The 12,122-nt window shown below is 45.0% G+C and overlaps 1 protein-coding gene across 6 annotated transcripts in view; it reads right to left on the reverse strand.

The window, feature by feature from the left end:
- The window catches only part of AK8 (adenylate kinase 8), a 132,221-nt gene that overhangs the window by 70,298 nt on the left and 49,801 nt on the right, over positions 1-12,122 (reverse strand). For all 6 annotated transcript variants that reach the window (XM_008524358.2, XM_070595427.1, XM_070595430.1 and 3 more), the window contains 4 exons: positions 11,811-11,892; positions 11,155-11,226; positions 10,301-10,501; positions 6,902-7,033 (listed from right to left, as the gene is read on the reverse strand). In XM_008524358.2, the coding sequence (XP_008522580.1) occupies positions 6,902-7,033; positions 10,301-10,501; positions 11,155-11,226; positions 11,811-11,892 (487 nt within the window). The remainder of the gene's footprint in view (positions 1-6,901; positions 7,034-10,300; positions 10,502-11,154; positions 11,227-11,810; positions 11,893-12,122) is intronic.

Genomic DNA, 12,122 nt, shown 5'->3' on the forward strand with positions numbered 1-12,122 from the left:
GTTCTGGCCAGGAGGAGTAACAGCTATCATATTTACCTTCTGTCATAAAAAGCCATAAAACTTAACAAAATACATGACGCAACTCTTTTCAGGCATTGGACAGCACACAGCTATGATACCCGGGAGAAGAGAAACACACAAAGTGAGTCCCACATTCACCCTGGATTTCTACGTATGGGCACTTTTGAAACCACAGCACAGAAGAGGTGGAACACAAACAGAGCAGTGGGAAACAAAGACTGGAGTTTGGGGTTCTGAGACAGCTGGAATTAGGGGAACAGGGTAATGGAGAGGACGGAGCTGTGCAGAGAAGGAGTTCCAGGAATCTGCACAGGTTCACTCAGTCTTTGGCCAATGCAAAGCTGCACATGTGCAGGGTGAGACTCCACAAGGCTTGGTAGAGAGAAGATACTGGGAAGCTGTGAACTGAGTGGAGGTTCTCACAGCACCGGAGATGCTGTCATTCTGGCAGCCAAGGTGAGAGACCTTGCTGAACACCCCGTTCAGCTGAGACTCTGCAAGGCCACACTTTAGGCATAGGGTTACACCAGCCCTAGAGGAAGCACACTCTACTTCCACCTCAACAAAGACTAAACATAGGCCTCAGTGGGATCAAGTTGATCCTCCAGTAAACAACTGCCTGCTAGAAATCAACGCTTTTTGATTCCATATTCTTAAAGGAGAATCACACAATCCAGGCTCTCAACAATGTAAAAATCACAACGTCCAGCATATAACAAAAAACTACTTGAGATGCAAAAAACTAAGAAAACATGACCCCTACAAGGAGAGAGAACAGGCCATAGAATCAGACCAAGAGATGACACAAATGTCAGAATTAGCACACAAGGACTTTAAAACAGCTATTATAAATATGTTTAAAACTTTAAAGGAAACGGTAGTCAAAATGAGTGAACAGATTGGAGAATCTCAGCAGAGAAATGGAAACTAAAAAAAAGAAACAGATGGAAATTCTAGAACTGGAAAATACAATATCTTAAATGGAGAAAGAATCACCGGATGGGCTACGATCCGTGAATTAGAAGACAGGAAAACAGGCAATAGAAAGTATCCAAACTGAAGCAAAGAGAAGAGGGGGGACTGGAAAAAAAGAATAGAACCTCAGGGACCTAAAGGACAATATCAAGCAGTCTAACATACATGTAATTGAAGTTCCAGAAAGAAAAGAGAGAGAGAAAAAAAATTTGAGAAAATAATGGGAGAAGAATTTGAAAATTTGACAGAAAATATTAACCCCCAGCTCCAAGAATCTGAGATCCAAGCAGAAGAAACATAAAGTAAACCATACCCCAATACACCATAGTTAAGTTTCTGAAAACTAAAAATAAAGAGAAAATATTAAAAGCAGCCACTGGCGGGGGTTGGATGGGGGAGATGCTTTATATAAAGAGGAACAATGATAAAAATAATCCCTGAGTTCTCTTCAGAAGCTACGCAACCCATAAGAGAATGGAATGACATCTTTAAAATGCTAAGAGGAAAAAAACCTGTCAACATAGGTTTCTATATGGAGCAAAAACATCCTTTAAGAATGAAGGTTAAATAAAGCCACTTTCAGAGAGATGAAAGCTAAGAGAATTTGTCACCAGCAGACTTGCACTACAAGAAATGTTAAAGGAAGTTCTTTAGGCTGAAAGAAAATATCAGATGGAAACTTGGACCTAAACAAAGGAGTGAAGAGTGTTGATATCTGGGTATACATAAAAGTCTTTCCTCATCTCATTTCTTGACTTAAAAAAAAAGACAAATGAGTGTTTAAAGCAAAACTAATTACAATATACTGTAGGGTTTATAACATATGTGGGAGTAAAACGTATGACAACAATAACACAAAGGCCAGGAGCAAGATAAATGGAAATATACTACTGTAAGCTTCTTGTGCTATATGAGGTATAATACTAATTCAAGATAGACTGTGATAAGCAAAGGATGCATGTTTAATCCCTAGAGCAACTACTAACAAAATAACACAGAGACATAGCTAAAAAGGCAACAGAGGAAACAAAACGGATTGCTAAAAAATATTTAGTTAGGGGCCGGCCCCGTGGCCGAGTGGTTAAGTTTGCGTGTTCTGCTGCGGCGGCCCAGGGTTTCACTGGTTCGATCCTGGGCACGGACATGGCACCACTCATCAGGCCATGCTGAGGCAGTGTTCCATGTACCACAACTAGAAGGACTCACAACCAAAATATATACAACTATGTACTGGGGGGCTTTGGGGAGAAAAAGGAAAAATAAAATCTTTAAAAAAAATTTAGTTAATCCAAAAGTTGGCAGGAAAGAAAGAACAAAGAACAGATAACACAAACAGAAGACAAAAAACCAGGGTGGTAGACTTGAAATCAACCATATAAAATTACTTTAAAGGGAAATGGGTGAAATGCTTCAATTAAAAGGCAACAATGTCAATCTCTGTATGACTCCACTCATAGGTGGAAGTTAAACATGTAGACAAAGAGAACAGATTAGTGGCTACCAGGGGCAAGGGGGGGGTGGGGGGTGGGCACAAAGGGTGAAGTGATGCACCTACAACACTACTGACAGACAATAATGTACAACTGAAATTTCACAAGGTTGTAAACTATCATAATCTCAATAAAAAGTTAAAAAAAAATGGCAACAAATGTCAGACTGGATTTTGGGGTGGGGGGGGAGCAGATTAGCCCTGAGCTAACATCCACTGCCATCCTCCTCTTTTTGCTGAGGAAGCTTGGCCATGAGCCAACATCTGTGCCCATCTTCCTCTGTTTTACATGTGGGAAGACTGCCACAGCATGGCTTGGTAAGTGGTGCGCAGGTCCTTGCCCAGGATCCAAACTGGTGAACCCCAGGCCACTGAAGCAGAGCACATGAGCTTAAACTGCTACGCCTCCGAGCTGGCCCCTAGACTGGATTTTTAAGAAAGCAAGACCCAACTAAATGTTGTCTATAAGAAACATATTTAGAATATAAGACACAGAGAGTTTGAAAGGAAAAGGATAGAAGATATGCTGTACAGACACTAATCACAAGAAAGTTAGAGTGGCTATATTAATATCAGACAAATAGACTTAAAGAAAGTGAGTATTACTGGAGAAGCAGAGGAACATTTCCTAACAATAAAAGGGTCATTTCATCAAGAAGATATAACAATCCTTCGAGTATACGCATTTAACAACATAGCTTCAAATTACATGAAGACTGGCAGAGAAATAGACAAATCCACAATTACAGTTGGAGATTTTAACACACTTTTCTCAGTAACTGAAATAATAAGTAGAGAGAAATCATTAAGGATATAGAAGATTTGAACAACACTATCAAACATCTTATCCTAATTGACATTTATAGAGCACTATATCCAACAATGCCAGAATACTTATTCTTTTTTTTTTTTTTAAAGATTTTATTTTTTTCCTTTTTCTCCCCAAAGCCCCCCGGTACATAGTTGTGTATTCTTCATTGTGGGTCCTTCTAGTTGTGGCATGTGGGACGCTGCCTCAGCGTGGTCTGATGAGCAGTGCCATGTCTGCGCCCAGGATTCGAACTAACAAAACACTGGGCCGCCTGCAGCGGAGCGCGCAAACTTAACCACTCGGCCACGGGGCCAGCCCCCTTATTCTTTTCAAGTACACGTGAAATTCATCAATACAGACCATACACTCGGCCATAAGAAAGTATCAACACATTTGAAAGGATTGAAATCACATTGGGTATGTTCTTTGACCACAACAGAATTAAGTTAGAAGTCTATAACCAAAAAAATATGGAAAATTCCCAAATATTTGGAAATTAAGCAATTATACATGAGTCTAAATAATACATGGGTTAAGAAAGAAACCACAAGGGGGATTAGAAAATAGTTTGAACTGAATGAGAAAACACAACATATTAAAATTTCATGAGATGCAGCTAAAAAGTGTTCAGAGGAAAATATGTAATATTAAGTGCTTGTATTAGGAAAGAACAGTTAAAAAGCCCAGCCTCCCTCCACCTCGCTCTGCAGGGTCCTGTGAAGAGAACACTGTAGCAGTCTCCTCTCCCAAAGGTTCAAAAGTTCCAAGGCTCTAGACACAAGCAGACCTGCGACTGTGTGGGCTCAGCCCTACCTCACTCTGCTTGCTCCCCCTCCCCAGCCCACCTGGACCCTTAAGTTCCTTTCTTATTTTGTCTACTTTGCCTTATCTGTGTGCCTAATGAAGTGCACTGCACATAGTAGACACTCAGTGAGTAATATGAAAAATATTTTAACAAAATTTTTCAAGGTGGTTTCTGGTTAGAAAATTCAAGCTTATTGGGGAAAAAAACCCCCAGAATTGTATAATATACCATTCTACAGAGATAACCAGTTTGGTGTATGGATGTTCTTTCAGATTTTTTCTGAGCATGGACTAACATAAACTTTGAAACAAAAATGAGATGATACCCTGAACACTGCCGAGTGACTTACTTTCTGCCCCCTCCCTCATTTAACAATACATCACGGACATCAAGCCGATTTGTAAGTTTCTTTCTGCTTTTTCTTCCAAAATTCCGCCAGTACATAATTGTGTATTTTAGCTGTGGGTCTTTCTAGTTGTGGCACAGAGGACGCCACCTCAGCGTGGCCTGACGAGCGGTGCCACGTCCATGCCCAGGATCCGAACCAGTGAAACCCCGGGCCGCTGCAGCGGAGTGCAAAAACTTAACCACTTGGCTACTGGGCGGGCCCCTACAGGTTTCTTTTTAATAGCTGCCTAGTACTCCATTATATGGCTTTGCCATAACTTACTTAACTAACCCTGTTAAGAACAGAGTTTGGGGTTGCCTCTATTCTTCCTTATGCATCCTTTGTATCTCTGGTTGAATATTTGAGTGAGTATTTCAGTAGAATAAAATCTTGGGAGTAAAGTCATTGGGCCAAAGGATTTGCAAAGTTAGCTTTTTAATCAATAGTGGCCTTTATCTTTCAAAAAGCTGTGCCTGTTTATATCCCCACCAATTGTAAATGGAAGTCTTTCAATCAACCTGGTTGGAGTGCATGTTGGGTTGTTTGTTTGGAGATGTTTCCGATGACTTACAGGTTCCTAATGTGGAGATGAGAACCAAGCCAGGCGATGGCCACGGGGCAGGCAGTTCCTGGAGCCCTGGGTGCAGACAGGCCTCCACACGGAGACCTCAACAGACAGGCAGTGCTCGCTTCTGCCCATAGTAGGTTCTTTAAATCGGTTTACTGAAATCTCATGATGTCTCATCTTTATCAAGAACATCTTTGAGAAATGTGAGCTTTCTGAGTCAGTCTCCAAATGCTCAATTGTCGAAAAGAGCCCCCAAATGGCTCTTTTGTTACAAAGCAAAAACTATGATGAGCTTTTCTACTTTCATTTTTGGAAAAATCTAGGCTAGTAATTTCATTTTTTCATGTTTGGTGCACTGAAAACAATTTAAATTAAAAAATACTTTTCTTGAATGAGAGTGTCTGCCTAAACGAAAGACAGCACCGTGACAATTATTTAAATAAAGCCATGAGCTACATTAAGGTATTGCTGTTGCGATTTTCAGACCCTCCTTCTGCCATTAAGGCTCTTTTCACTATAACTCTTCCTGTCCCTTCACATAACAATCAGTACAGACACTTAAATAAACACGTGGGTGCAGCTACAAGTAGACTGCTGCTCGTTCTTAACAAAGAAGTCCCCTTAACCAGACCTGGAAATTTAGTCTTATAATACTCTTAAGAGGGAAAATCAAAAAGAGAAGAGATGATCTGAAAAACTCCATTATTTAAAAGAAAACAGTGATACAGGCAACATAATTTTTTATCCCAAAGTGTCCACACTATTTTCCATACTAATCAAATCAGAATACCACTGTTTAGTATTTTTATTAAAATACCAATACTATTATTAGTATTTTCCCATACAAATCAGAATAATTGCTTGGTTCTCTATCTTCATTTAGTGGATATGATTTTTATCACTGATTCCTGGCTAGTCTCAGCGGCTTTGGAATTTTAAGTTGGAGGAGAACTAATTGAAAAGCATTTTTATTCAAACCTTCATCCTTCTGGGGTGGTGTAAATATATATATATATATATATATATACATATATATTTGTGTGTATGTGTGTGTGTGCGGATACACACATATTTGCATGGCATGGACGTGTAATCGGGGGCATATATACATGCATATTTACATATTTTGGGTGCAGGTCTCATGTTTTCTTGGTTAATAAAGTAGAGGTTACTCCGGCTTATGGAATATTGGGGGTGGGGCAGTGCCTGTAACTCCCTCCAGCAGCACTGTGTGTCTGCTACAGTTTCTTCCTCCTTTCCAGTCCTTTCTCCTCCTGAAGGCAGGCTGGCAGCTAAGACCGCCTGGGACCACCCCGCGAAAGACCTGGAGAATTGATTTCAGTATTTGCTTTCCTCCTGGTAAAATATTCATTGAAACTGTGCCAAGTGAGAAGTCTTCCTCTGGTTCAGAAATTGTTTGCCTGTAAACACGCTGACCTGGGTTCCGGAGCCAAACGAGATCGGAGAAAATAAATAAACAGCAGACCCATATTATGCAAGAGCTGCAGCTTCGCGGGAGACTGCGGGGGCTGGATGGAAGCACCTCTGGTGCACAGCACAGAAAAACCACTGCTCCAAAGGATGTAAAAAATGACGACTAGAAACTGCTCCGGCTCTTTGGGCTGTGGACATGTTTTTACCGGTTAATGTTTTCATGGCAATATTCTTTGGGAGGAAAAGTCCTTATCCCTGCAAAGATGGACTAACTGGAAATTGTTCAGAGCAGAGAGCAAGAAAGAGAAGTGATACCGGCCTCCTTCGCACCACCCCCATAAAACGGGAAAGCTTGGGAGGGCAGGAGGGAGGGGAAGGCTCTGAAGCAGGGTGGCTGCCGGGGCACTCACCGTTGACGAGGCTGTATTTCTGGGCCAGGAGGGCAGCCTGCAGACTTTTCCCACTGCCCATGGGCCCGCAAAGCAGCACCCTCGGGGTGAATGGGGCATTAGATCGATGGTTGGTTTGGACGTAGGTCAGAGCTGGAAAGAGAGGATGTGAGGATAACAAAGTCAGGTCCTAAAGAAAGGGAAACCAGCTTACAATGCCTCTGCTGGGGCACTTTTGGGGGCAGTAATTATTTCTCTCCTTTATAGCCCCATGGAAACCCTCTGTGCACCTGCAGAGCAGCCACAGGGTGAAGCTGCGGGGGAAGGAATGATGCTTCAGGCCTGGACACCAAGGTGAAGAGAGGGCAATGAGTCCACAGAAGCGGCCTCTGAGCACCGCCCTGGAATGCCTCTACAACACAGCGGGCATGGCATCCGTGTGTCCCTCCTGGTTGAAGGGGGCCTGGGCGTGTTGTTGGGGGGCTGGTCCCAGGACACAGGACACACACTACTGGGTTGAGATGTTTCCAAATTGAGGGCTGAGCCCCTAACCTGAAGCCCCGGGACCAGGTCAGTCCCCTAGTGTCAGACACAGGCTTTGATAAACGCATCAGGCCACATGGGGGCCTGGCACACCAGGACTTCCAAAGGACTCAGGAGTTGGCAGAGAATAATTTGCAGTGGTGTTCCGGTGACACCAACTTTGTTTCGAATCTCCAAAGAGGCAGTGATCAAACAGGTCCCCGGAGTGCGTGAATGTAGCCGCCCTGCCTGGCCCATGGTGCACCCCTGGCATTTGATGAACAAAGAAGTGGGGAGACAGGAGCGAGCTTCTCTAACACTGAGGCGACCACACCATGGGGGGCACGGGGTGCCAAAAGCTACTGAACATCAAACCAGGCCACCCCTCAACCCGAGCACACAGGAGGAAGTGTGAGAGCTGACTGCGGGGTCCATGAAAGGGCAGCCCATCAGCACCACACAAGGGAAGCTGCCCACAGGCTGAGGCCCAGACCCCCAGCCACCTGCATCAAAACAAGGTCTCCCTCCTCAGCCCCGCCTCCTGCCAAGAACCCAGACCACCCTGCAAGGTAGCCCTGTGACGGCTTCCCGCCTTCAGATGGATTCTGCCCTGGGCTGTGGGCTGAGCCAACTGCTGCCTTCAGGAACCGGACCACGCAGAGACTGTTGACAGGCGCAGCAGGGTTTGCCAACCTTGCACTTTGGCAGTTTGAGGCACTTCCTTGGCATCTACCCACCAGGTACTAGTAGCACACTCCCAAGTTGTGACAACCACAAATGTCTCCAGACATTGCCAAATGCTCCCGGGGAGGAAGACAAAATTGAGAACCACTGGGATACGTTTATCGTGCAGATTTTGAACTCTCGAATTTTTGTAGGACTGTTTAATTGGAAGGATCATTGGAGACGCTACAATCCTCCTCAGTTTAGAACTAAAGGCATAGTAAGCGAATCCACAGACTTCAAGGTTGTGATAATCATTGTCACCATCATCGCTAGCACGTATTAACCACTAAGCTAAACACCCTATAGGCATTATCTTATTTGATCAGTGCAACAATCTCATGAGGGATGTCATTCTTGTTCCCATTTTACAGAGAGCTGGCAGGGCTGGGGTAACTCTCCCAAACCCACTGCTTTGGGTAACCTTTTCCGTCAGTGAGGATAACCCGGAGTAAGCGATTCAAGCAAGGTTCTCTCTATCCTCAGAACTTCCGTGATCTGACACATCTGAGGAGCACAAATACTACAGGCAAAGCAGCCTGCTTACAAATGATGCCTAATTTACAGTAAATAACTAAGTTAATTAGAAGTAATGATCCCCCAGACAGTCTCAACATCTAATTATTCTTTTTAAAAATATGTGGTTGCTGGATACACTGCAGAGAGATTTAAAAAACAACACAGAGAGAATTTTGCATTCCAATTTTCAATTTATCTCTCTGCATTATTAATTAATAATAATTAATATTCAGACACTCATATTTTTATTTACAATTCCAGGCATGAATTCTTTATGAACAATCATATGAACTTTTAAATTTAATTAAGTAATTTGGAAGTAATTAATGTGTAAATTCAGCATCACGGCATAAGATAAACATTGTGGTTGTTTATCTTCAGAGTGCAGTGTCTGCTCCTAGACCCTTCCGAGATGCAGACTCACTGGAAAACTGTAACCCCCCCAAAGCCTGGCGTTTGTTAAAGTAGCATCAGTTTCTAGACATCCCCGCGGCGGCTGACTGACCCCTTCAGAGAGCGAGGCCGTGCCGTTTCCGGGCTTTCAGTAACACAAAGCGATGAGCCCACTAGCAGGCGAGGCTGGTGGGAGGGCCAGTGCAGGGAGCTCAGAACCACCTCCCCAGCAAAACAAAACTTTTCTTGAAGAGATTGGAGAGAATACAAAGAAAGGCCATTGCAAACTGTACAGTGTCTTAAATATCTGTGGTGGTATTTTATTGTCATTTATCTGGCACTGCATGAAAGGGGAAACCTAGCTTTGGAAAGAACTGAAGCTCAGCAAGACTTGAAAAAATTGTAATTCAGCTGCTTTGGGATAGAACTATGCTAACTTTCTGTGGCCCTTTTGGACACGATATGGAATCATGATGAGAGCAATAATGTCTGACGCTCATTGAGCCGTTTCTCTGCACCTGCCTCTGGGCTCAGAGCTGTGCACACAGGACTTGCAGAATCTCTGTAACCCTCACCTAAGCCTGTGAGGAAGGCAGGATTTTTGTTCCCATCTTAGGGATGACAAACTGAGGTTCAGAGGGGTTAGGATGGTTGCCTAAGACCGCACAGCTGACGTAGGGTGGGGCTGCGATTTGAACACAGGTCACCTGGTTCCAAAGTCTCGGGCTTAATCATCACCCCTGCCTCTGCGCACGCACCTGCTTCAGCGGTTTCTAGGAAGCTGCCGTGAACCCGCGTTATTGCTCCTGACGCCACTACATTGGCAGGCGCGCGGCTGCTTATCCCTGCTCCACATGGACTCGCAACACCTGAGTTGTGTTGCTTTTTTCATTTTTTGTGGTGGTGATGGGGTTTGTTTGTATGTTTGTTTGTTATAATTTTTATAAATTTTCTCTTCCTCCTCCCTCACTGTCAGGGCAAAACTTCTCACTCCCGTGCCCCTGCCACCCCGCCCCTCGCCTCCCCTCGCCCACCCTCACTGTCAAATCTGCGGACCACACCAGGGCGGAGAACATTAGCCCATGGTCCCCAAGCGGGGCGGTCTCAGGGACCCTGCACTCATTTCTGGCAGGGGAGCTGGGCGGTCCACGACTGGACTCCAGGGTCCCAGGCACATCCTGGACGCTGGCTGCTGGCAGAGGAACTGACATGGGGTGAGGGGGGGCGAGGCACATGGTGAACACGCTGCCCGTTCGTGTTTACCCTGGTAGAAGACGTCCACACACGGCTGGTCGGCACTGATGACTTTCAGGATTTTGGGGTACGAGGGGAAGATCCTGACAATGTTCCTGTGATACTCCAGCAATTTCCCAGCCGTCTCCAGCTCTGAGATGCCCACCGGCACTATCAGTCGGTCCTGGATTTCAGATTCAGAGGGCCAGTCAAAGGTGGTGTGATAAATCTCTGCAGGGAGAGAGGGATGCAGTTAGAGTCACCCGCCCAGTGGCCGCCAAGGACACTGCTGCATCTGGCTGGGGGCTTGCTGTCCTGGAGGCGAGAGCCTACGAATCCTGCGGCCTTTGCCCAGCCCACCAGTGCAGGCTGCACTCTGCTCCGGGCCTGCTCTTCCGTTACTGTTAACAATAACAAAATGATGAGGCTACTCAGCACGGCAGGAAGGGCAGCCGTGAAGGTCTGAGCCGGGCACTCTGATAGGACCCATGTGCAGACTCAGGTTTCATCCTCATAGCGATGCGATCATAAGGTAGGCCTCCATATTTTCCTCCCATGTACAGAGGAGAAAACCGAGTCTTGGAGATGTTGGGGAACTCATCCCACGTTGCACAGCTGGAAAGGGGCAAAGGCAGGGTTCCCAAATCCAGGTCTCTCTGCCACCAAAGCCAGAGCCCAGAGGTCAAGGGCCCCCAGGCCCCCTGCTGGACCGCCTGGTCTTCGAGACCCAGCTCAAGACAAAGAGAGCTCAGCCTGTGACATCTGAGCCTGCGCTTGCCTGTGTGGCCTCTCACATGCCCCGCTCGCTGCAGGTGCTCAGAGCAGAGGAAGCCAAGGGCTCAGTAAACAGGCAGTAGGGGGACAGGCGGTGGAGATAGCCGTACCTCCAGTTTGAGGGTCGATTCTCTTCCCCAAGTTTCTCTCAATCAGGACCGTGTCTGGAGCACTCAGCACAACTGGGTAGAGAAGAAAAGGGCAAAACCAGGCATTCTGGGCAGGGGATCCCAGACATTTGAATCTCGTGAACCAATAATTTATGTTTCTTTTGCTATATAATGACATTAAAACAACCACCATCTCCCATCCCCCAAAATCCCTTGAAAGAAATGTCTTCTCAGCACCAAAACCCAAAGGACACAATCTCAGGACACAGGACAGTTCACACTTGTACATTCTGACTGCTAACAATTCCCGCTATCATAAATAACACCATAAGGAACATCATTGTACATAATGCTTTTGTCACATTTTGGATTATTTCCTAAAAAGAGTTTCTGATTTGGGGTTCCTAGAACAAAGAACCACCAGGGTCAAAACAAAACACCACTTTTCTAAGAACAATCCCCGAATGCATTTAGCTTCATGAAAACTTTGTGCCATTCTCCTTTTTCCTGCTGGGTCATAGTTCCATAAAGCTCCCTCTCGGACAGGGCCTGGGCTGAGGGTGGGCACTGGGGAGCTGGGGATACAGAGCAGGGCGCTCACTCGTGGGGTCTTGGGACTGTCCCTCTGGTGGGAGGGACCACAGGGGGCTACTCACTGACATGTCTGGGGGTGATCCCGACGGTCTGGATCATCAGAGCCTGCTCCCGAGTTTCAGGGATGCCATCCAGAATCCAGCCCTAGGCAAAGAATTTGGAAAGGTGCTCATCTATTTTTACTTTTTAGATTTTTTAGAATTATTACAAAAGGACTATAATAGCTTAATAGAAACAGTGAAACTTTTAAGACAAGTGAAAATCAATGTTTCTGATAGCTGCGTCATCCTTACTTAAAATCTACTCTCCTATTATTCAATTCCCTTCTGAATCTTATGTTTGTGATTATAATCATAACATACATATTTTATGTC

The sequence above is a fragment of the Equus przewalskii genome, chromosome 26 (assembly GCF_037783145.1).
Source record: "Equus przewalskii isolate Varuska chromosome 26, EquPr2, whole genome shotgun sequence".
NCBI classification, from domain to species: domain Eukaryota; kingdom Metazoa; phylum Chordata; class Mammalia; order Perissodactyla; family Equidae; genus Equus; species Equus przewalskii.